Source organism: Geotrypetes seraphini, chromosome 3, assembly GCF_902459505.1.
Source record: "Geotrypetes seraphini chromosome 3, aGeoSer1.1, whole genome shotgun sequence".
NCBI lineage: Eukaryota > Metazoa > Chordata > Amphibia > Gymnophiona > Dermophiidae > Geotrypetes > Geotrypetes seraphini.
Window position 1 is genome coordinate 273,223,365 of NC_047086.1, and position 26,654 is coordinate 273,250,018.

The 26,654-nt window shown below is 46.4% G+C and overlaps 1 protein-coding gene across 1 annotated transcript in view; it reads right to left on the bottom strand.

Annotated features, from left to right (window-relative positions):
* The window catches only part of HEATR1 (HEAT repeat containing 1), a 693,629-nt gene that overhangs the window by 388,166 nt on the left and 278,809 nt on the right, over positions 1–26,654 (bottom strand). The window contains exon 14 of the mRNA XM_033935556.1: positions 22,728–22,816. Within this exon, the coding sequence (XP_033791447.1) occupies positions 22,728–22,816 (89 nt within the window). The remainder of the gene's footprint in view (positions 1–22,727; positions 22,817–26,654) is intronic.

The window sequence follows — 26,654 nt, forward strand, 5'->3', positions numbered from 1 at the left end:
TTAATTAACAATATTCATTATTTTCTTGAACACCATAGATCCGTAGTTCTAATTTCTTTAGACCTAACCGCCGCTTTTGATACCATTGATCATAACTTGTTACTTAATCGACTAGAATCTATTGGAATCATAGATCAAGCTCTTGCATGGTTCACTTCCTTTTTGTCAAGCCGTTCTTCCTTTGTTAGATTTAACGATAGTACATCCAAAAGTTACTCATTAGATTATGGTATCCCACAAGGCTCAATACTATCTCCTCTTCTTTTCAATATATTTCTTTCACCACTTCTAAATGTAGCCCAATCTCTAGGTTTTACAGCTTTCGTCTTTGCAGATGATATTCAGCTCATTCATCCATTGGATCCAGATAGTAATGATGACATAGCAGCAATTAACAATAAACTTGTAACAATAAAAAATTGGCTAAATACAAATAAACTATCACTAAATATTAATAAAACAAAATTGATGCTTTTCCCTTGGAAAAAAGATATAACATTAAGATCCCCAATCTCTATCAATAATACTGATTTAGAACAGGTCACCTCTTTAAAAATATTAGGCGTTTCGATAGATGATAAGCTCACATATCACGACTATATAAATAATATCGTTAAATCATGTTTTTATAAACTTCGTTTGATTCGCTCTCTTGCAAAATTTTTACAACCAGAATCCATTAATATTCTCATTCATTCCCTAATAATGTCTAAAATAGATTACTGCAATTCCCTTCTTATAAACGTAACACAAAAAGAAAAAAGAAGGCTGCAACTTATACAAAATACCGCTGTTAAACTAATTTACAAAGCTAAGAAATATGATCATGTTACCCCGCTGTTGATTAAATCCCATTGGCTTCCTATAAGCCATCGCATCACCTTTAAATTACTGCTTTTGGTGTTTAAAGCCTTAAACTTTAATGAACCCCAATTTATTAACAGATGGCTTATCCCATATAGTACAACACGATCACTTCGTTCATCTTCAATTAATCTTCTTTCCGTGCCTTCAATTAAAATGATAGGAACTAGAAGACAAGACATGTTCTCAGTTATGGCCCCACATTCATGGAATCTTTTGCCACAATTCATTAGAGAACTAAATGACCTAACACTATTTAAAAAAACGTTAAAACCTTTCTCTTTAAAGATGCGTATGGAACTTAGGACAAAGAAAAAATCGATTATTTTTTAACCGTTACCTGGTTGTTTTCTTTTTTTTTTTTTTAAAAAACAGCTATTATAACCTCCCTTTTTGTTCTTTCCTTTTATGTTTTTTCTTCTCTTCTATCAAAAATTGTAACTATTCCCCCTCTTAACCACACATGTCTTGTATGTCTTACCCACAAAATTATTTTAAACTTATGTCCACACTCAGTTTGTTAAGTGTGTTACATTTTAACTAACAACAAATTTGTTTTTATGTCACCATTAACATTGTTCTTGTTTAATTTATTAATATGTTATTATTATTGTACATCGCCTAGCAATCTAAATAGGCGATTCATCAAGAATAAATAAACTTGAAACTTGAGAGGGTTCAGAGAAGAGCGACACGACTGATAAAAGGGATGGAAAACCTTTCATACGCTGAGAGATTGGAGAAACTGGGTCTCTTTTCTCTGGAGAAGAGGAGACTTAGAGGGGATATGATAGAGACTTATAAGATCATGAGGGGCATAGAGAGAGTAGAGAGGGACAGATTCTTCAAACTTTCAAATAATAAAAGAACAAGAGGGCATTCAGAAAAGTTGAAAGGGGACAGATTCAATACAAATGCCAGGAAGTTCTTCTATACCCAACGGGTGGTGGACACTTGGAATGCGCTTCCAGAGGACGTTATAAGGCAGAGTATGGTACTGGGGTTTAAGAAAGGATTGGACAATTTCCTGCTGAAAAAGGGAATAGAAGGGTATAAATAGAGGATTACTACACAGGTCCTGGACCTGTTGGGCCGCCGCGTGAGCGGACTGCTGGACCTCAGGGCTGACCCAGCAGAGGCATTGCTTATGTTCTTATGTGAAAACTGCCCACAGGATCTGTCAACTGACTGGAAAGTGTTCAAGCCTGTAGGGAGAATAACTGAGGCAGAAAGAAATAGGTTATTCCAAACCACTTAGTGGACACAGACAGGGCGGGTCATATGGAATCCTACATGGACTAACAGAAAGAAGATTATCAAAGGTAAGAACCTAATATTCCATTCTTTTAAGTCCCTTCCAGATTCCATACGCTAGGTGACGTACCAAAGCAACGGTAGCATCTAGGGAGGGACAGAAGAGCCTGCCCACAAACCTGAGATCCCAAATGCATTATCAGATCAAGCTGCCACATCCACGTAGAGGTATTAGGAGGAGACTAAATAGCCGCCCTGCAAATTTTAAATTGCGCGAGACCCTGCCCACGATGCAGCAACACTTCTAGTCGAGTGGGCTATAATAGAAACTAGTAGCTGCTTGCCACACACAATGTAAGTCACGGAAATAACCATTCAAATCCATCAAGCGATCAAGGACCTGGATGCCAGTCGACCATGACAAGGCGCAGCAATCAGGACAAAAAGGTGATCAGATAGCCTGAAATTATTAGTCTTCCCCAAATAGTGGAGCAAGACTCTCTTGACATCCAACTTGCGCAAGAGCCTATGGAATGAAACGCAGGCATATGAACCTCCTGGTTGACATGGAAGGAAGAACCACCTTCGGTAGAAAGGAAGGTACAGTGCAGAAAACAATTCCCTGTGTGAACAAGCCTGAAGCTCCAAAATACACCATGCCGAGATGATGGTGACCATTAAGACAGTCTTGATCGCCAGATCCAGAAGAGCAGCATCCTTCAGTAGCTCAAATGGGGCTTCTCCGAGGCCTTGAAGAACGATGTTAAGATTCCACGAAGGTCACAAATGAAGTGCCCCTCTCAGAAACCTGGTCACATCTGGATGAGCAGTAAGCGAACTAGCACCTCTGCATGTTCTAAGGCACGAAAAGCCTGCAACCGGAACTTTAAGGGAGGCCACAGCTAAACCCTTCTCTAGACCCAACTGAAGAAAAGCTAGGACCACTGAAATGGGAGCCCTCTCAGGCTCCACCTTTTCTTTAGCACACCACTGCTGAAAAGCTTTCCAGGCTTTGGCATAAGAAGCCATAGCAGAGGATCTCTTCAAGTGCAAAAGAGTCAAAATAATTACATCTGAGTAACTGCGCTGCATCAAGGCTGAGCGCTCAAGAGCTATGGCATAAGACCAAAGTGCCATGGGTTTTCCATGGCCACTGGCATCCGACTAAGAAGGTAGCGATGAAGAGAGAGCTGAAGTATCTTGTCCCATTGAAGATGGACAAGATCCACCTAGTGAGGGTGACAAGGTCAATCCGGAGCCACTAGAATCCAGCGGATGACCCAACTGACTAGAGGCCACTGAGGGAACACGTACAGGAGCTCATGAGCCATCCAGGACTGAACCAAGGCAACCAGCCCTAGGTTTCCACGCTGTGTTTATCAACTGAAAAACCACCTGGCCTTCGAGTTCTCTGCTGAAGCCACTAAGTCCATCTGGAGCCAACTCTAGAGCTGCATGATGAGATGGAACATCTTTTGTGAGAGGGATCATTCTCCCAGGTCCAGGAACTATCGGCTGAAAAAGTCTGCCTGAACATTGATGGGCCACCAAGAAAGACAGAAGATGTACTTCCGCACAGCAGAACAGCATTTGAGCCTCGTGGCCCAAGGGAGTGCTTCTTGTGCCCCCTTGATGATTTACGTATGCCACTGTAGTAATGGTGTTGGAGAATACTCACACCGCCTTCCCTTTCAGAAGGGTCTGGAGAGCAAGTAGTGCCAGCCGAAATACCCAAAGCTCCAGACAATTGATCAACAAACATTTCAGATGAGGAGTCCACTGCCCCTGAATGGAGCGGTCCCTGTAGTGAGCACCCCAGCCTAACAGGCTGGTATCCATCATAAGAGTGATCCACTCAGAAATCTGAAGAAGCCAGCCCTGGCAGACAGCCACCCTTTGAAGCCACAAGCTGGCACCGTCCAGGAGAGCAGCATCTGAAGGGGATGAAGCTGTGGAGACCCCCGAGAGAGGAGGGACTGCTGTAAAGGGCGCATGTGCGCTCTGGTTCAGGGGACAGCCTCCAAAGCTGCCATTGACCCCAGAACCTGCAGATAATGCTAGTCCATGGGAGCCGGACGGTCCAGGAGATCTCTGATCTTTTATTGAAGTTTCTCTCTGAGTGCTTCGGGTAGAAACACACAACCTTGTCTGGTGTCAAAGAGAAAGTCCAGATACTCCAGGGACTGGGAGGGCATCAAGCGGCTCTTCCTAAAGTTGCCAACACCTGCAGCAGACACGCACCCATCTCTAACACACTTTCGCAATCCTGGCAAGACAGATCCTGGAGCAACCAGTTGTCCAAGAAAGAATGAACCTGGACCCTCTGCCAGCGAAAGGGTAGAGCTGTGAACTAGAAATTATGTTGCAGAACAGGGAAAATGCAGAAACCTGCGATGCTCCGCGTAGATCGGTATATGGAGGCAAGCCTCTGTGAGATCCAAGGACGCCATAAACTCTCTTGGAGAGCCAACAGCTATCACTGTGTGTGCTGTTTCCATGCATAAATGAGGAATCTTCAAGAAACGATTAACCAACTGTAGAATCTAGATCCAGAATGGGTTTCCAATCCTCCGAGCCTTTCTGTGGTACAATGTTGATTCGTGTTCTGGAACGAGTTCCATCACTCTGATGTCTAAGAAACATTGCAGAGTATTGCAGACCCTGGATTCCTTTTCCAGCTGACTGCAGAGGGTGGGCATAAATGGGAAATTCTCGGACTGGGAGAAGGTAACAAGCGGTGTGCCCCAGGGTTCGGTTCTTGGGCCAATCTTGTTCAATATCTTCATAAACGACTTAGAAGAAGAAACAACAAGTAATTTAATCAAGTTTGCAGACGACACAAAACTATGTAGGGCAGTTAGGTCACAAAAGAACAGAGAAGAACTCCAGAGAGATTTGAACCAGCTAGAGAAATGGACGGAAAAGTGGCAGATGAAGTTTAATATAGAAATATGCAAAGTGATGCACCTGGGTAAGAAAAACAAGGAACATGAATATAAAATGTTAGGTGCAACATTGGGCAAGAGCGAACAAGAAAGGGATCTGGGGGTACTGATAGACAAGACCCTGAAGCCGTCGGCTCAATGCGCAGCGGCGGCAAAGAAAGCAAACAGGATGTTGGGCATGATAAAGAAGGGAATCACGAGTAGATCGGAGGACGTCATAATGCTGCTTTACAGAGCAATGGTCAGACCACACTTGGAATACTGTATCCAACACTGGTCTCCCTACCTAAAGAAGGATATAACCCTGCTGGAGAGGGTGCAGAGGCGAGCCACGAAGCTAGTAAAAGGCATCGAGATTTTGAGCTACAAAGAATGCCTTGGAAAACTGGGATTGTTCACCCTCGAAAAGAGAAGGCTGCGAAGGGATATGATAGAGACTTTCAAAATACTAAAAGGATTTGACAAAATAGAGCAAGAAACATCGTTATTCACATTGTCAAATGTGACTCGGACAAGGGGTCATGGACTGAAACTGAGGGGCAACAGGTCCAGGACAAATATCAGGAAGTTCTGTTTCACACAGCGAGTGGTGGACGCATGGAATGCTCTCCCGGAGGAGGTTGTGTAGGAGACCACCATTCCAGGATTCAAGGGCAAGTTGGATGCACACCTTCTTGCAAAACACATTGAGGGATACGGTTAAACAAGGTCTTCAGCAGGGAACACCTGGATTGGCCTCCGCGTGTGCGGGTCGCCGGACTAGATGGACCAGGGGTATGATCCGGTGAAGGCATTTCTTATGTTCTTATGACCTTCCAGAGTCCAGAAACAAATCTGGAGGCAGACAAAAAAGGGCATAGGATGAAGTTAAGAGGTGATAGGCTCCAGAGTAATCTAAGAAAATATTTTTTTTACAGAAAGATTGATAGATGCATGGAACAGTCTCCCGGAAGAAGTGGTGGAGACAGAGACTGTGTCTGAATTCAAGAAGGCGTGGGATAGGAACATGGGATCTCTTAAGAGAAAGAGATAATGGTTACTGCGGATGGACAGACTAGATGGGCCATTTGGCCTTTATCTGTCATCATGTTTCTATGTTTCTAACCTGTGCCCCTCCCGAATGATGGCCAGCACCCATGGATCCGATGAAAGTCAAGACCACTCCTGATAAAACTGAGAAGTCAGCCTCTGATATGAGGAAGCCCCGCCTGACTCCTGGCAGCATCGGGGCTTTTTAGGTGCAGCCGCTACACAGGAACCTGAGGGTGCCTGGAATTGGAACTGTTGCAACGAGGGCATAGCCCTGGGAATATCTCTGGGAGGAAGAACCTGCGGATCCCTGATGACACCTGCGGGATGAAAGAAAGCACGACGATCCCCTCCCGACGACCAGCGAAACTTCTACACATGGAGAGACTTAGTGCAGCACTCGGCAACACCGGAGATAAGGTCATCTAGATCTTTACCAAAAAGAAACGGACAGGAAGTCTGCTTGTAGAGGCAACGTCCCCACTCACAAGACAAATCCAAAGAATCTGGTGCACAGACACTGCATAATCAGAGGCTTTACTAAGAACTCGAATGAGATCATAAAGGGTGGCCGTCACATAATCCACACCATCCATTACCAGCGGAGGACAGACATGCACCTCCACAGAGGACGCACTGCACAGCCTGGCATGACAGGCTTACACCATAAAGGAAGCAGCCACCGCTGCTTTGATACCTAAAGACACCACTACAAAAAGGGTTCCCCCCAACACAATATTCACCCCTGGCTCCTGATTTTCAGAAGGTTTTTGAACAACCTCAGGTAGATTCCGCCATGGCACAGGTTATCCAGCGCATAGCCCTCTCTAGTGTTGGGGGAGTGATGCTTAAGGACTCTCATAATAATTTTTAATAATAATAATTTATTTTCTTGTATACTGCCCCACCGAGAGTTTTCTGTTGTGAACCGCTTAGAACTATCGGTGGGGCGGTATACAAGAAAATAAATTATTATGAGAGTCCTTAAGCATCACTCTCCTAACACTAGAGAGGGCTGTGGGCTGGATAACCTGTGCCACGGCGGAATCTACCCAAGGTTAAACTAAACTAATTAAACTAAACCTTAGGTTTGTATACCGCATCCTCTCCACGGACGTAGAGCTCGGCACAGTTTACAGGAATTGGGATAGAAAGGAACTACAATGAAGATTAAAGGTCAGAATAAGAAGAATATTTAAAGGGCTTAGTATGCCAGAGACGGAGTAAGTATCACATTTTTGAGAATAATCAGGTTTTCAGATGCTTGCAGAAAAGTTGGAGAGAGCTCAGGTTCCGAAGAGGGGAGGTAAGGTTGTTCCAGAGCTCAGTGATTCTGAAGGGTAGGGAGGTCCCTAGTTTTCCTGCATAAGAAATGCCTTTTAATGAGGGGAAGGATAGTTTTAATTTGTGGGTGGGTCTGGTGGTAATAGGGTTTGGGGAGTTCCAAGAAAGTGGGATAAAGGGAGGGAGGATGCCGTGAAGAATTTTGAAAGCTAGACAGGCGCATTTAAAGTGGACCCTGGCGATTATCGGAAGCCAGTGAAGCTTGGACAAGAGCGGAGAGACATGGTCTGAATCCGCTGAAGTCTGTGAAGGTTTTTCTTAGTTAGGCTTAAGTAGATAGAGTTGCAATAATCCAATCTGAAAAGGATGATGGATTGGACAAGGACAGAAAAGTGTTTTTGATGGAAACAGGATCTTACTTTCCTCAGCATGTGGAGGCTGAAAAAGCATTTTTTTACTAAGGAATTGAGGTGGTCGTTGAAGGACAATGTAGAGTCAATGATGATGCCCAGGACCTTGCTTGAGAACTCAAGCTGCAGAGTGGAGCCAGAGGGCAGTGGGATGGAGATGGGTAGTTGGTCAAGTTTTGGGCCGAGCCCAAGTAGTTTTGTTTTGGACTCATTCAGTTTCATTTGCACAGTGTGGGCCCAGGATTGGAGGTACATTATACAGGAGGATATGTTCTCAGGGAGGTTGGTGAGGTTCGAGTCGGTCTCGAGGAGGACGAGGATGTCATCAGCGTAAGTGTAAATTGTTTCTAGGGGGGATAGATGGAGGAGTTTTAGGGAGGACATATAGATGCTGAAAAGGAGATAGAGGTGAGATAGAGGATAGGAGATAGAGATGAGCCTTGCGAGACTCCACATATCAGTTTCCAGGGGGGGGGGGATGAGGTGCCATTCATGTTGACAGTGTAAGAACGAGAACGTAGGAATTTTGAGAAACAGTCTAGGACTGTGGAGTTAATGCCTATCTCAGAGAGTTGGTAAACTAGAATATCATGATGGACAACGACAAAAGCAGCGGAGAGGTCGAATTGTAGGAGGACGGTGAACTTATTACGAGAATGAAGTTGTTGATTAAGGAGGATAATAGGGATTCGGTGCTGAAGTTGGGACGAAAGCCATATTGGTAAGGAAGGAGAATAGCGAATCTCTCTAAATATGATGAGAGTTGGGTAGATATGATGGACTCTAGCATCTTGGTTAGGAGAGGGATATTTGCTATTGGGTGATAGCTGGATGGTGTGGAAGGGTCTAGGTCAGATTTTTTTCAATAATGGGGTCAAGGCAATGTGACCCATTTCTGGGGAAAAAAGGCCCGAATGTAGGGCGGAGTTTATGAGTTTGGTAATAGATGAGATGGCCTGTACGGGGATTTTCTCATATAGGTAGGAGGGGAATGAGTCCCAAGGAACAACTGCAGGATTTCAGTTTGAGGCAGAGTTTGAGGACCACGGATTCAGATACATGCTCAAAGGTAGTCCAGGATCTGTCCACTGGGATAGGGTTGGGGACCGTTAGGGTAGAATTGGAGACGATGGGTACCAGAGAGTTGTAGGAGACTGCAGGTGGGAAGGAGCATCTCAAGGTAGTGACCTTGTCGTTGAAGAATTTTGCCAGAACCTCGGCTGAGGGAGAGGAGGGGAGCAAGGTGGAGTCTTTTTTGGAAGTTAAGGAGTGCCAGATGTTGAATAGCGTACTACTCTGGTTGTTGGATCTGGATATTTTGTCACCGTAGAAGTTCTTCCTTGCTTTTCTTAGTGCTGTATTGTACAACTTAATATTGACTCTCCAGGACTGTCTGTCTGTAGGGGATTTAGATTTTTTCCATTTGCGCTCCAGGGCTCGACATTTCTGTTTTAGGTCTCTGTGATATAAGAATTCGATGCTGAAGTGAGTCCGACGCTGGAACGGGCAGAGTCAGCCCGAACAGTCCTACGTAGGCAGGAAGCTTTTTCTGCGGTCCCGGTGGGCTGGAGGGAAGCAGGGGCTCTAAGAGAGCAGAGGCAGAGCCCTCCTGCTTGAGCGGCACCGGGCGGAGGAAGGAGAGACAAGATGAAGGAAAGCTTCCTCCTACCTCTGCCTTGGAAAAGTCGCTGGGGGAAAGACTTTCAGCGGTCCTCAAAGGGCTGAAGAAGAATCCGACGCTGGAACGGGCAGAGTCAGCCCAAACAGTCCTGCGTAGGCAGGAAGCTTTTTTGGCAGTCCCAGTGGGCTGGAGGGAAGCAGGAGCCAGGGGATAAAGCTTAGACATTGCATTCGAATCTAATCTAATCTTCTATTTGTAAGTCGCACAAGCCTATACAAGCTCTAGGCGTCTGAAGAGTAAACAGGGAGGGAAAGGGGAGAATAAGGGGGAAGGGGACATATAGAAGGAAAGGAGAATAGATAGATATTAATTAAATCTCAAAGAGGTAAGTTTTCAGTTTTTTTCGGAAGAACCCTCCTTTCTGATAGTTTCTGGGAGATCTTTGCAGGTCTTTACTCCCAGATAGGTTAGCATGGAGTTGAAAATTTGCTTATATTGAAGGTTCCTTATGGCCGGTAGATTCAGTTGAATTCTGTTAAGGATTTTTCTGGATGTGGATCAGGTCGCTGAGAATATCTGTATAAGGGGAGCAGCCGAGTTTCTATGCAATATGTTGTGTAGGATACATGATATTTTGAAGTTTATCCGGGATGATATTGGAAGCCAGTGTAGTTGTTTGAGGAAGGTCGAGATTGAATCATATTTCTTTAGGTTGGAAATCAGTCTTACTGCTGTGTTCTGGGTGAGTTGAAGTTTGTGGATTAGTGTGGTGTTGATGCCCGAGTAGACGGAATTGTAATAGTCCAGTTGAGGCAGGACCATCGTCTGGACAATCAGTGCAAAGTGGTGTAGATAAAAGTATGAAAACAACAAACAGAGGGAAATACCACAAACAACTGAATGGAAAGTAGCAGGCTGGGGTCCTGATATGGGGAAATTATAATGAAAAAGTATAATAAAACTGTAGAGGGAGGTGTAGCAGGCAAAAAGCCTTATATGGGGAAATATATTAAAAAAAGGAAAAGAGAGAGTGGTGCACGTGAGATAATAATCGGAGCCATCTCTGCTGACGTATCAATAACCACGAACACAAATAGTGAAATAGTCATGGATCTCAAATATTTCAAAGTATCAGAAACACAATCTCTGATGGCGGTATACAAGAAATAAAATTATTATTATTATTATATTATTTTTTAGATATTCTATCTCCTAATATATTTTTTTAATATTGTTTTTAACATTGTTTCTTTATATTGTTGTTTAACATTGTCTTCTAATAAAGTGTTTTTTAATAATCCTTTGACATTACCATACAGCAATATATTTTAATATTACACTTTTGTTAAGGTTTTATCAATTGTTAGGCGCAAAATGCATTTTTACCAGTTCATTTTGTATTTGGACAACCTGTAATTTAAAGTTGTAGTCATAGTATCTATTAGAACCTTTTGAGAAGTGCATAAGAACATAAGAACATAAGCAATGCCTCTGCTGGGTCAGACCTGAGATCCATCTTGCCCAGCAGTCCGCTCACGCGGCGGCCCAACAGGTCCAGGATCTGAGCAGTAATCCTCTATTTATACCCTTCTATTCCCTTTTCCAGCAGAAAAATGTCCAATCCTCTCTTAAATCCCAGTACTGTATTCTGCCCTATAACGTCCTCTGGAAGCACATTCCAAGTGTCCACCACACGTTGGGTAAAGAAGAACTTCCTGGCATTTGTATTGAATCTGTCCCCTTTCATATTATGTATTAGCATTATAAATGTCTTACTTTATGCAAATGGATACCATATGTTTTCCTTTATATCCTATGTTCAAACAAATATCAGTATGAGACAGCTACTGTACATATTAGACATTATAACTTTTTCAGTTCTATTTTTAATGTTCCCAGATCGATGCTCCAATTGATTTCATGTTTTATCATTTTTATTTTCATCAGTTTGTTATCTTTTATGCGGTTTGCTTTATACCTTAACCACCATGGTATGTTTTCTAGCTCTTGTTATTTATATGCTGGTATTCTATCACTGTCTCTTTTCCATTTTGTAGCATCACCTCCGGTTATTAAGATTTTGATTATTATTTCTGTTGGTCTGTTCGACTTCTCATCTCATCACCATTCCATTTGTATGTGATTGTTTTCTTCCGTATGTCACGTATCTCAATGTTGACATCACTTAATTTCTAGTTTTCATTTAGTGGCACTCTATTCATCACATGTTTTTGCATGGTTAATCCTTTTGTATTATATCACTATATATTTTGATCACACTTAGAAACACCGGATATTATCTGTATATTCTTCAATAAGTTCTTGTATGACACCATCACCTTTGTCACATTATCATTTGTTTGTCTCACTTTTTTCTATTCACAACATTATCTTAGTATTTATGCTTACATTCATTAGGACCCCTGAGGAAGGCATGTTATCCGAAACACGGACCGTGTCGGGTCCCTTGGTTGGCTATAAGGTTGTATATGTTACTGCATTTTTATTAATAAACGCCTGCATCTTGTACATTATCTGCAGTATGTTTGTTGTTTTCTGCTTGCTGTCGTTTCACTGCAGACTACGTTGGATTTTCTTTCCCCCTTTTGTGGATAAAAGTATGGCCTAGTGAGTCATAGTTGTCTCAATGTGTAGATGGTCTTTTCCCAAAGATTTGAGATTTTTGGTTCCATCGTGATGGTATCATCCATTATACAGCTGAGGACTTCAGTGGATTTTTCCATTGTGAGGGTGGTGCCACATTGAAGGATGAAGCTCTGAAAGAGCTATCTGGGGTATCACACTGTTCTGTAACCAGACCAAAGAGCTGGATATGGGATAGAAAAAGGCACATGAGAACGGTTCCTGACCGAAGCCTGAGAAGTAGAAGGTGGAGAATCCAAATAAAGCTCTTTCAGAATAGCAGCAATAAAAAGATGCACAGAACCTCGCTTAAAATTTTGTAGCTAGAAAATCAACACTCAAATCTGGACTCTCAGGGTAGCCAAGATGACTAATCCTGACAACAGTAATAAGCCCTATCCAATATAGAAGCAGTGTTAGGAGACAGAAGAGGCCTAATATCTGAATGGCAACTATAATCGAGGTCTGCCAGTCGGACAAGAGGGCTCCTGAACAGGAAGTTCTGCTACCAGCACAACAGGCTGAGAAAGACCTGACACACCCGCCATCTGCGTCAAATGAGCGGGGACTGAAGAATACACTTTCCAAGAAGCCAAATAAAATGTGTTTGAAAGTTACACCCAGTAACCATGGCAGGGCTCTGTTGAGGCACATGTGCCGTGCCAAAAAAATCCCCAGACTCAGAACACAGGCATTTTACGCCAGACTCCAGAACAGAATCTGAGTGAGAATTTTTCTGAAGTCACAGACCTAGGCCAGGTCCCTAGAGGAGGTGAAGTCCGAAGCTCCCGCCCCCTCCCCCAGACCACTAAGGCATGTGGTACACGGTCACGGATCTAGCGTCAATCCGGCACAATCAATGCACACATCCAGCAGATTAGGGGCTGGGGAGTCCAACCCAAATGATTTTTAAGCAAATCGGGAAAGGGGGGTATTGAGGCAGAAATAAAACTTGGAAAAAAATATTGTTTAAAATCCACAATGGCTGCCACCAGCATATTTGCACCAAAAACAGCAAAAATAAATAAAACCCGAAAATAAATAGCGATTTGGGGTCTGGGTAAGGTAGGGAACCTGAACTCTAGCCAAAGAAATTGTGAAAAAGCACAGTTACTTACCGTAACAGGTGTTATCCAGGGACAGCAGGCAGATATTCTCTACATGTGGGTGACATCACCAATGGAGCCCCCCAGCGGACGTTTTCGCAAGCAGACTTGCTCGAAGACCTTCAGGCTTGCGATTGGCCCGCATATGCGCGCGTGCCCCTCCCGCCCTGCCTAGGCATACATCTCCTCAGCGTGTCCTCAGTTCAGATAGCAAGCAAAGAAGCCAACCACGGGGAAGTGGGTGGGTTGTGAGAATATCTGCCTGCTGTCCCTGGATTACACCTGTTACGGTAAGTAACTGTACTTTATCCCAGGACAAGCAGGCAGCATATTCACTACATTTGGGTGACCTCCAAGCTAACTACAATGGGATGGAGGGAAAGTTGACAATTCAGGAGAACAGATGCTGCAAAACAGACTGGCGAAAGCGGCCATCACGCCTGGAGAAAACATCCAGACAGTAATGTGAGGTGAATGTATGAACTGAGGACCAAGTGGCAGCTTTACAGATTTCCTCAATGGGAGTCGAGCGGAGAAAAGCAACAGACACCGCCATCGCTCTGACCTTGTGGCCCGTGACTCAACCCGGCAGGGAGAGACCAGTCTGGGGGTAACAGAAAGAGATACAAGCGGCCAACCAGTTACAAATGGTCCGCTTAGAAATAGAGCGAACCAAGCGATTGGGATCGAAAGAGATGAACAGCTGGGGAGCACTACGGTGAGAAGCGGTGCACCTCAAGTAGAAGGCAAGCGCACGCTTACAATCAAGAGAATGCAGAGCTGCCTCACCAGGGTGAGAATGGAGCTTCGGAAAAAACACAGGAAAAACAATGGATTGGTTGATGTGAAAATCAGAAACAATCTTGGGCAAGAACTTAGGATGGGTGCGGAGGACCACCTTATCATGATGGAAGACAGTGAAAGGTGGGTCCACAACAAAGGCTTGAAGCTCACTGACCCGACGGGCAGAAGTGAGAGTAATAAGGAACACAACCTTTCAAGTAAGATACTTCAAGTGAGCCCATGCTAGTGACTCAAATGTTTCATCAAATGTGCAAGGACCACATTTCGATCCCAAACCACCAGAGGAGGTTTAAGGGGCGGATGAACATGGAAAAAAACCACAGGATGAACAGAGATAGGCTTCCCGTCAATCAGCTGATGAAAAGCAGCAATGCCACTAAGGTGGCTCGAACCGAAGAGGACTGGAGTCCAGCGCCAGATAAGTAAAGCAGATAATCCAGGACAGCAGACAAGGAGGCAGACATTGGCTCCAGCTGTCGAGTAGCCCACCAGGAAGAAAAGCGGGTCCATTTCTGATGGTAACACTGGTGAGTGGACTCCTTCCGAGACGCTTCCAGGAAATCCAGGACAGGCTGGGAGAGCTGGAATGTGGAAATTAAGTCTTGAGGAACCAAGCCGTTAAGTGTAGACACTGAAGGTTGGGATGGAGCAGAGAACCCTGACTCTGCGTAAGCAGAGAAGGAAAAACAGGCAGAGGAAGAGGCTCCCTGGAACTAAGTTGCAACAGAAGGGAGAACCAAGGTTGTCGGGGCCACCGAGTAGCTATCAGAATCATGGTGTCATGCGAAGACTTGAGATGGACGAGAGTCTTCAGAATTAGAGGGAATGGAGGGAACGCATACAGGAACGCATTTGTCCAATCCAAAAGGAAGGCATCCGCCTCGAACCTGAAAGGGGTGTAAACCCTGGAGCAGAAGCGGGGCATCTTGTGATTGAAGGGGGACACGAACAGATCAACGTCCGGAGTCCCCCAACGATCAAAAATCTGGTGCAGGGTCACGGAGTGGAGAGACCATTTATGAGGCTGCAGAAGATGACTCAACCTGTCCGCCAGACAGTTCCGCTGGCCCTGAATGAAATCAGCACGAATATGATGCAGCTGATGGCTCAATCCCAGAGCCGCATCACCTCCTGGAACAGGGACCTGGACCCCGTGCCCCCCTGTTTGTTGATATAATACATGGCGACCTGGTTGTCCGTGCGAACTAGCACCACCCGGTCGCGAAGTAGATGACAAAAGGCTTTTAGAGCGAGGAAAAGCACTCGAAGCTCCAGAAGATTGATGTGACAAAGGCGGTCGGCACGGGATCAAAGTCCCTGGGTGCGCAGACCGTCCAGATGAGCCCCCCAAGAATAGGTAGATGAGTCTGTCGTGAGGACCTTCTGCAGAGGAGGAGCTTGGAACAGAAAACCTCAGGAAAGATTGGAAGAGAGCATCCACCACCTCTGGACCGCCTCAAGTCTTCTTACGTCCTTCGCCAGATACGGTCTCCAAAACTGAACACAATACTCCAAGTGGGGCCTTACCAATGACCTGTTCAGGGGCATCAACACCTTCTTCCTTCTACTGACTACGCCTCTCTTTATACAGCCCAACATCCTTTTGGCAGCAGCCACTGCCTTATCACACTGTTTTTTTGCCTTTAGATCTTCGGACACTATCACCCCAAGGTCCCTCTCCCCATCCGTGCATATCAGCTTCTCTCCTCCCAGCATATAAGGTTCCTTCCTATTATTAATCCCCAAATGCATTACTCTGCATTTCTTTGCATTGAATTTTAGTTGCCAGGCATTAGACCATTCCTCTAACTTTTGCAGATCCTTTTTCATATTTTCCACTCCCTCTTCGGTGTCTACTCTGTTACAAATCTTGGTATCATCTGCAAAAAGGCACACTTTTCCTTCTAACCCTTCAGCAATGCCACTCACAAACATATTGAACAGGATTGGCCCCAGCACTGATCCCTGAGGGACTCCACTACTCACCTTTCCTTCCTTTGAGCGACTTCCATTAACCACCACCCTCTGGCCAGTTCACCACTTTGAGTCCTAACTTCAGCCCTTCAAGTTTGTTCAACAGCCTCCTATGAGGAACTGTATCAAAGGCTTTGCTGAAATCCAAGTAAATTACATCTAGCATATGTCCTCGATCCAGCTCTCTGGTCACCCAATCAAAAAATTCAATCAGGTTCGTTTGGAACGATTTACCTTTTGTAAAGCCATGTTGCCTCGGATCTTGTAACCCATTAGATTCAAAGAAGTACACTATACTTTCTTTCAGCAAAATTTCCATTATTTTACCAACAATTGAAGTGAGGCTTACCGGCCTGTAGTTTCCTGCTTCATCCCTGTGACCACTTTTATGAATAGGGACCACATCCGCTCTCCTCCAATCCCCAGGAATCACTCCCGTCTCCAGAGATTTGTTGAACAAGTCTTTAATAGGACTCGCCAGAACCTCTCTGAGCTCCCTTAGTATCCTGGGATGGATCCCATCTGGTCCCATCGCTTTGTCCACCTTCAGTTTTTCAAGTTGCTCATAAACACCCTCCTCTGTGAACGGCGCAGAATCTACTCCATTTTCTCGTGTAACTTTGCTAGACAATCTCGGTCCTTCTCCAGGATTTTCTTCTGTGAACACAGAACAGAAGTATTTGTTTAGCACATTTGCTTTCTCCTCATCACTTTCCACATATTGGTTCCCAGCATCTTTTAGCCTAGCAATTCCATTTTTCATCTTCCTCCTTTCACTAATATATCTGAAAAAATTTTTGTCTCCCTTTTTTACATTTTTAGCCATTTGTTCTTCCGCCTGTGCTTTCGCTAGATGTATCTCTCTTGGCTTCTTTCAGTTTCACCCTGTAGTCTTTTCTGCTCTCCTCTTCTTGGGTTGATTTATATTTCACGAACGCCAACTCTTTCGCCTTTATTTTCTCAGCCACTAGGTTGGAGAACCATATCGGCTTCCTTTTTCTCTTGTTTTTAATGATTTTCTTCATATCAAGGTGTCCTCTCGCAATGAAGTCTTGCGAACGACGGAACAGACAATCTTGCTCCTCCAGAGTCTCGGCTTCGAGGTGAACTTTCCCAAGTCCCACCTCTGCCCGTCCCAGTCTCTCGAGTTCATCAGAGCGGTCCTGGACACGGTACATCTCAGCTCCTTCTTGCCTCGGCTTCGTCAGGAGGCCCTTATCCGTTTGTGCAAAATGTTGACCCATCTGCACTCAGCGCCAGCTCAGCTCATAATGGTACTCAGGGGTCACTTGGCCTCCACAGTTCACGTGATACCTTTTGCCGGACTTCACCTCCATATTCCTTGATGGACTCTGGCGTCCCAGTGGAACCAGGTTCGAGATCCTCTCTCTCGACGCATTGTCGTGACGAAAATGATAGGAGGCTCGTGCCAGAAGACGTATGAGGAGAGACTGGAAGCCCTGAATATGTATACCTTAGAGGAAAGGAGAGACAGGGGAGATATGATTCAGACATTCAAATACTTGAAGGGTATTAACGTAGAACAAAATCTTTTCCAGAGAAAGGAAAATGGTAAAACCAGAGGACATAATTTGAGGTTATGGGGTGGTAGATTCAGGGGCAATGTTAGCAAATTCTACTTTACGGAGAGGGTAGTGAATGCCTGGAATGCGCTCCCAAGAGAGGTGGTGGAGAGTAAAACTGTGACTGAGTTCAAAGAAGCATGGGATGAACACAGAGGATTTAGAATCAGAAAATAATATTAAATATTGAACTAAGGCCAGTACTGGGCAGATTTGCATGGTCTGTGTCTGTATATGGCCGTTTGGTGGAGGATGGGCTGGGGACGGCTTCAATGGCTGGGAGGGTGTAGATGGACTGGAGTAAGTCTTAACAGAGATTTTGGCAGTTGGAACCCAAGCACAGTACAGGGTAAAGCTTTGGATTCTTGCCCAGAAATAGCTAAGAAGAAAAAATTAAAAAATTTTAATTGAATCAGGTTGGGCAGACTGGATGGACCATTCGGGTCTTTATCTGCCGTCATTTACTATGTTACTATGTTACTATGTTAACCAGTCGTCGAGGTAGGGAAACACCTGCAGGCCACGGAGCACAGGGCTGCAGCTACCACAACCAGACATTTCGTGAAGACCCTCGGAGAGGCCACCAGGCCGAAGGGAAGAATACGATACTGGAGATGAAGATCCCCCACCCGGAATCTCAAATACCGGTGAGAGGCCAGGTGTATCGGAATGTGCGTGTACTCCTCCTTGAGGTCCAGAGAGCACAGCCAGTCCTCCGCATCCAAGAGGGGATACAACATGGGAAGGGTAAGCATTCTGAACCGTTCCTGCACCAGAAACTTGTTCAGAGCACGGAGGTCCAGGATCGGTGCAGATCCCCCGTCTTCTTGGGTACCAGAAAGTACCGGGATTAAAATCCGGAGTTCCACTGTTCCTTGGGAACCTCCTCGACCGCCCGAAGGCGAAGAAGGGCCTGAGAAGGAGAGAAAGGTGAGACTGAGCAGAAGGAAACTCTCTTGGAGGCAGGTCCGGGGATACGTGACTGAAGTGGAGGGAGTACCCCTCCTTGATGATAGACAGCACCCAACTGTCGGTGGTAAGATTTTCCCACTGGGCATAGAAATGATGGAGACAACCCCCGATGGGGAAGGGGGAAGGCTTCATGAGGAAGGGAGCCCGAAGGCTCGGACTGAAATTGTCAAAAAGACGGCCCGGTCTTCGCCGGGGCCGACGGCTGAGTTTTAGGTAGAGTTGCTGTTGCTGCTGCAGAGGCCATTTCAAAAGAGGCCTAGAGAAAGCAGGAGTGGATTTCTGTGGATACCTCCATAGAGGAATTTTATATTGGCGAGTTGGAAAGGCCTTAGGCAGGGGTGTCCAACCTTTTGGCTTCCCTGGGCCGCATTGGCTGAAAAAAATGTTTCTGGGGTTGCACAAAGGCACAAAAGCTGCAGCTAGACAGAGGAGGGAGCTGGCAAGATGGTAAACACCCGGGGACAGCAGAGGAAAACACTGCATTGCCCTCTACCAGGGCTGCACAAAATACTTCACGGGGCCGCAGGTTGGACACCCCTGGCCTTAGGTTTAAGTTTCACCAGAGATGCAAAGGACCGCTCGTAGTCCGAGAGGCGCTTCGTGGCTGCCTCGATGGGCTTTAAGAACTCATGACCCACACACGGGAGATTGGCAAGACGATCCTGTAGATTCGGATCCATATCCACAAGCTGGAGCCAAGCGAGGTGACGCATAGCGATCGCAAAGGCTTGACTCTCGAGGATAATTCAAAGGCATCGTAAGAGGCCTGAAACTCCTAACACCGAGGCTCTGGCATGACCTCCCGGAACGAGCAGAGGGCATCAATACAGAACCGGAGGTAAGACGTGAAGAAGAAATTCTAGTTAAGGACACGGTTCGCCATCATCGAGTTCTGATAAAGACGGCGACCAAATTTGTCCATCGTACGGCCCTCCCTGCCAGCATAGACCTTCGAGGGATTAGACTTCTTCAAGGAAGACTCAACCACCAAGGATTGGTGGGAAAGCTGAGCACCCTCAAACCCTTTAACGGGACTTCAACTTGGAGGGGATAGCAGTGACAGCATATGGTGTCTCCAGGTTCCGGAGAAACGTCTGCCGAAGGACCTGATGCAATGGAAGGTGAAGTGCCTCACAAGGCATATTGTCAACTCCCAGTTCCGCCAGGTATTCCTGGGTAAAGCGGGAGTCGGACTGAAGATCCAAGTTCAGAGCTCTGCCCATGTCAGAGATGAAACGAGAAAAGGAGGAGGTCCAAGAAGAGGATTCATCCTCCGGAGGAGACTCTGATCGAGAGCGGGGCACAGCCGAGAACGAGGGAGAAACCTCCCTGGAATAGTAAGCCAGAGCCTAAGAGTCATGTGAATGGGAGACCGAAGAGGTTCAACTAAGGTGCGTAAGGGGTGTCGAAGAACGGTCCCACGCCAAATAGACCGGGGAAGACCCCGGAATCCAAATAAATCGCTGAGAAAGCTTTGGAGAAGACGGGGTATAGGAAAAATCCCCAACAGGCTTCAAAGAAGGCCCCTTAGAAGCCGGAAAGCTTCTCGATGGGGAACAAACACTAGAGTCCAATTCGAGGACAAGCGTGTGTGTAGACGGTCTCAAGGTCGGAGACCTGTCCCGACAGGGCGGGGAAGACCTTTTAGAAGAGGCAAGCCTCGCCCCAGTAGAGGGGGAAACACAGGCCCCAGGCCGGGACCCCCAAAAAGTCCTCGGCACCTCAGGAGAGGAAGAATCGCTCGAGGGAACCCGACGCATCTTGCGGGTGACGCCTCGAGAAACGAGGGGATGCCCAGGCTGGGCAGACCGCGACTGGGTCGAGACCGAGGACACAGGCGTCGAAATCAGGACTAGTTGGCTCACCACCGAGGAAAACTGCATGTCCTCGAACACAGGCACCAAAACCAAAGGAAGGTGGGTCGGAGGTGCAGTAGTGCGCTCCTTTGGGGGCGATCTCGAGGAAGAGTATTCCCTACATGAAGAGGCACGCTTAGTGATGTCTCGAAGGCGCCGATGAGGCAGCGCTGACATGAGACTCAGAGGAAGGCTTCTTTGCCGGCACATCTGAGGAGGAAAGAGGAGACTTACCTGAGCCCGGAATAGTAGAAGGGGCCGAAGTCGGTGTCTTCGAGGCCGATGGGGACTTCGAGGCCGAGGCCCCCATCGAGGGAGCTGAGGCAGAGAACTTCGAGGCCGAGACGCCCAATGAGGGTGCCAAGGCTGACCTCGAGGCCTGCCCCGCAGGATCCATGGGGCCAAAGAGTTGGAGAATCTTGGACACCCTTTGACGAAGAGCCCGCAGTTGTAGAGTCACACAATGGGGACACAACTCAGCGCGCTGCTCTATACCCAGGCACTCAACACACCAACAATGGGGATCGGTGATGGAGATAACCCGGTTACATTGAGTACAGTTTTTAAATCCGGAACGAGGCCGGGACATAAGAAAAAGTACGACCATGGCCCCGCGAGGCCAGCCGGCCAAGGGAGGACGGGGAACCCGGTCAAAAATATACAAACTGGAAAAATGAAAATAAAAAGAATTTAAAGACACGAGCACAGCGACTTAAACAAAAATAATAAAGAAAGCCGCAGTGCAAGAGGGACAACGAGATTGCGCGGAGCAAGGGAGAAGTGCTTCTGGCTCAATGTAAAACATTGAACTGAGGACACGCTGAGGAGACGCTTGCCCTAGGCAGGGCGGGAGGGGCACGCGCGCATGCGCGGGCCAATCGTAAGCCTGAAGGTCTTCGAGCAAGTCTGCTTGCGAAAACGTCTGCTAAGGGGCTTCGTTGGTGACATCACCCACATGTAGAGAATATGCTGCCTGCTTATCCTGGGATAAATGACTTAAATCGTTCAACCAGCCACCCCTGAAGTTTCCATAGGAAATAATGGAGGTGTACCCACAGACTATGACCTCCAGCCCCACGGATCCTTGCCACGTGGTCGGGACAAGAAAGGCAGCCTGCACCTTGAAACCTGGGTAAGTTTCCCTCCAGATGCATACAGCCTGAGCTTGAAACCTGTGACAAGATCAGCGGGCCAGCAAACTTCCAGGGGAATGGACCCCGAGTTTAGGAAGGGTAGCATACAGCAGGCTGGCTCCACAGATCCACCAGAGTTTCTCTGTGAAGCAGCAGTCTGGCACTGTGGGACTGCGTCCTTTCCACCAACAGGTGACCATCGGAAAGGCGTCTGAAGCCATCAAGAAAGAGCGAAAAAACAAGAAAAGAAGCAGAGCAAGAGACTTCTGCACAGATTTCTTGCAGAAATTGTAACTGGATATGTTTTCTAGCATGTGCTCAGAAAAGTGTTGGATTTCTGCAACTCCTGGATTGCGGGTTGGGATTGAACACCTAGCGTATGAAATCTGAAAGGGACGTAACAGAAGGAAGATTCTGTGTCCTGTGTAACTGTGCCACATATTTAACACTGCCAATGAATGTTTGAGTCTGAGAAGGTGGTGGATGCCTGGAATGCCCTCCTGAGTGAGGTGGTGTAGAGGAAAACAGTGATGGAATTCAAAAAAGTGTGGGATAAATACAGAAAATCTCTGATTAGAAAACAAATGGTAAAAATTAAAGAACTAATTGGACAGACTTATACGATTTGTGTCCCATATATGGCAATTCGATGAAGGATGGGCTGGGAAGGGCATCAGTGGGAACTCCACTAACTTGAAACATGAGGACGTTACTGGCCAGACTTTACAATAGATATCTTGCAAATAACGGGATGGTTGGATAGGCTGGAGTGAGCTTAGATAGCAACTTCAGCAGTTGGAACCTAGGACAATACCAGTTTGACTTTAGTCTATGGCCCAGAAATATCAAAGAGACAAGTTAATTTAACAGTATTTTTAATTAGAATAACTAATGGGCAAACTGGATGAACCGTTCAGGTCTTCTGCCGCTATTTACTGTGTTACTATGTGCAACTTCCTAGAGGCCTTTGGAAATTCCTGGTTCATAAATACATCATGGAACCAAGAAAAGTTTCTGGTGCTATTTTCTGTCTGTTTGGATGTTCTTTTACATTTTAGTGCAAACAACACTAGGTAAGAAAGCTAATGGAAAAGGCAGTATAGGGTTTGCATCCATAATCATTGTGGCTTCTTTGCAAGATGTACACTAATGAACTTAAGCTGCAGTCCCAAGCTAAGCTGCCATCCACAATTCAGTGATCAATGCACCTCTAGCCATAGGAGTGGAAGACAGTCAAAACAGATCATACCATCTTTCATCAGAAGAGAGATCCAATTTCTGAATGAGGCTCAGCAGACTTGAAATCTTGTCTTTTGGACTAATCTGTTCACTAAAAACCTTAAAAGAAAAAAAAAAAAATAAGAGGTGATTTACATTAAAAGGATAATTTTATAATAAGCCACCGAACTTGTACAGTAGATAGTAAAAAAAATTACACCAATATTTTCTAAGGGAAAGAGGAATTAGGTCCTTACTTACTAATTTTCTTTCTTTTGGTCCCTCCAAACCGACACAGAAAGGGTGGGTTTACACTCCTCTGCCAGCAAGTGGAGATTGAGATAGAGAATGACATGGTGGCTGTTAGCCGCGGCTAGCCACGGGTAACCTGCCAAAACGGTGGGGGGGGGAAGTACTCACCGAGGGTACAGGGACAAGGCCATCCACCACCCCGTGGAGTGGTAAATGGCCTTGAACCCGCAGTTAAGGGAAGGAACGCTCGCATCCCCCTCCCTCCTTACCCGAATCTATCTATCTCCCTCTCTCCCCCTTACCTTCGCAGCGCGCTTTGAGTAACTTGTTCAAAACCGTCAGCGCATGCGTTCAGTCGTATGCATTTGTGGGCGGAAGCTTCTCCTCTGACGCAACTTCTGGTTACATCAGAGGAGAAGCTTCCGCTCACAGACACACGCTACTGCTTGCAGGCTCCGATGGCTTTGAACAAGTTACTGAAAACATGCCGCAAAGGTAAGAGGGAGGGAGGGAGGGAGATAGACACTAACTTTTGACATCAATACAAGTGGGCTGTGCAGTCCCTCTTACAAGCAGTCTTTACGAATAGCCAAGCAGAAATAAACAAGGCTTGTTCCAGAACAAACAACTACATAATCATATGGAGAAGACAGAAGCCCAGTCCAAACGGACCAGGAAAACACTGATTAAAACAAGAACCTTCCCCCAAAAGTCCCACAGTTCTCCAACTAAGCCAGACGAACCAAAAACCGCTGCCTTTGTAATTCTCCAAAAACCAACACCCTCAAAGAAGCCATACTATTTGCAAAAGCACAGAGTAACACTACAGTGTGGGGTTTTGTGCTGGTCTGGAGGGACTAAAAGAAAGAAAATTAACAGTTAAGGACCTAATTTCTCCTTCTTTAGCGTCCCTCCAGACCAGCATAGAAATGGATGGGACATATCAAAGCAGTACCCGTCATGGATGGGACTACCAAAGGGCCACCACTGGAACGCGCTCACCGAACACCGCATCCTGACACGTCTGAACGTCCACATGGTAGTGTCGCACAAAGGAATGGAGAGACCAAACCACCGCTTTACAGATATCCACCGGATGTACGAGAGAACACTCTGCCCAAGAAGCTGACCTCGAGTGGAATGAGCTTTGAGAAATTACGGAACATGCTTCTTTTGAAGAAGGTATGCTGAAGTGATAGCCTCCTTGATCCATCGCTTAATGGTAGCTTTGGAAGCACCATCCCCATTATGAGGACCCACTAAGAGGACAAAAAGATGATCGGATTTCCGAACTCCTGGGTCCACTGAACATAAGAGTGAAGGACCCTATGGACATCCAATTTGCGCAACTGTCTCTGCTCCAAAGAACCTTCCCGACTACCCAAGACGGGGAGGACCATGGACTGGTTGATATGAAAAGGTGAAACCATCTTCGGCAGAAAGGAGGGAACTGGCCGCAGCACAACCCACTCCCGAGAGAATTCCAGGAAAGGCAGTCTACAAGAGAAAGCCTGTACTTCAGAAATGCATCTAGCAGAAGTAATGGCCACCAGGAAGACCGCCTTAAGAGTAAGGTACTTCAATGTACAGGAACCGAGAGGCTCAAATGGATGACGAACAAGCATAGTGAGAACCAGATTGAGGTCCCAGGCAGGGACTGAAGACCTAACAGGCGTTCGGAGCAATTTCATAGCTCTCAGGAATCTAATCACATCCGGAGAAGAGACCAACCGCCAACCATAAGAACATAATATTTGCCACTGCTGGGTCAGACCAGTGGTCCATCGTGCCCAGCAGTCTGCTCACACAGCAGCCCTTAGGTCAAAGACCAGTGCCTTATTTGAGTTTAGCCTTACTTGCATATGTTCTGTTCCAGTATGAACTTATCCAACCTTGTCTTGAATCCCTGAAGGGTGCTTTACTCTATAACTGCCTCTGGAAGAGCATTCCAGTTTTCTACCACTCTGAATGAAGAACTTCCTTACGTTTGTACGGAATCTTTTCCCTTCTAACTTTAGTGAGTGCCCTCTCGTTCTCTTCATTGATGGGCTAAAAGGCGGTCAGAGCAATTTCACAGCTCTCAGGAATCTAATCACATCCAGAGAAGAGACCAACCTCCAACCATGCAAGAGACAGCAAAAGGAAGACAACATGGCAAGCTGTACCCTAAGAGAGGACTAGGCGAGGCTGCACTCCAGGCCATCATGCAGAAACTCCAAGATGTGAGGCAAAGCAGCATGGAAGGGCACAACCCTCCACGCGGATCTCCACTCCTCAAAGATACGCCAAACATGCACATAAGCTCGAGAGGTAGAAAGTCACCGAGACCCCAAGAGAGTGGAAATCACTTTATCCGAATACCCCCTACTTCCTCAGGCACACTCGTTCAAGAGCCAAGCTGTAAGACAAAAGGGACCCAAGTCAAATATTTGAATGGGACTCCCGAGATAGAAAACTGGGCAACAGAGGCAGCAGGAGAGGATCTGCCATGAGCAGACGAACCAGATCTGCGTACCATGGGTACTTGGGTCAAACCGGAGCCACAAGATCACGCGGCCTGCATATCAGACAATCTGAAGAAGAACTCTGCCCATCAGAGGCCACGGTGGAAAAAACACATAACAGGCCCGTTGTGGGCCAAGCCTACACCAGCGTGTCCAGCCCCTCAGCCTGGCAATCCCTGCGCCGACTGAAGAACCTTGGCACTTTGATGTCTCAATGTGGCCATGTGGTTCATGATCGGCCGACCCCAGGACCAAACAATCAACTCAAAGGCTTCCAGCCTGAGACACCACTTGCCGGGATCCAGAGTATGACAACTGAGATAGTACGCCTGGACATTGTCCACTCCGGCTATGTGGGAGGCTAAGATGCCCAGAAGAGGAGCCTCTGCCCATTCCATGAGGAGGGAAGTCTCCAGAGCCACTAGATGACTCTTGGTGGCCCCTGGACGATTGACAAAGGCCACCGCCAAGGCATTGACTGAGAGAGCTCGAACTGACTTGCCCTCCAGCAAGGACCAGAAGTCCACCAATGATAGCCAAATGGCTCTGGTCTCCAAAACAATGATCGACCAGGACGCCTCCACCGGTGATCAGCTGCCCTGAACCGAGCGACTGAGGTACTGAACCCCCCCCCCCCCAAACGAGGAGACTAGCATCTGTAAGAAGCACTGTCCATTGGGGCTGATCTAGGCTCACTTTCTGAATTAGAATGGAAGACTGTAGCTACCAGTGCAGGCTGCGACGAACTAACCCCTGAAGAAGAACAGGTGAGTCCAGATTGAGAATCTGTGGCGACTCTCGCCGAAAAAGCACATACTGAAACGGATTTAGGAGAGCCCAAGCCCACCTGACCACTTCCAGGGAGACCACCAGCGATCCCAAGACCTGCAGAAAGTCATGTGCCCAAGGGCAGCGACAAGCCATCAGGGAATGAATCTGTGACTGCAACTTGTATACCCTGGCTTCTGGAAGGAACACTCTCCCCAAACTTGTGTCAAACAGAACACCGAGATTCTCCAAATGCCGAGAGGGAGCCAACCGGCTTTTGGACAGTCAACCACCTAGCCCAGGGAATGCAGGAACTCCACAATCTGAGACGTAACCCAGGAACTCTCCTGAAACGACCTGATATGAATCTTCGTCCAGATAGGGGTGAACTAGAATGCCCTCCTTGCGCAAGGCCATTGCCACCACCATAACTT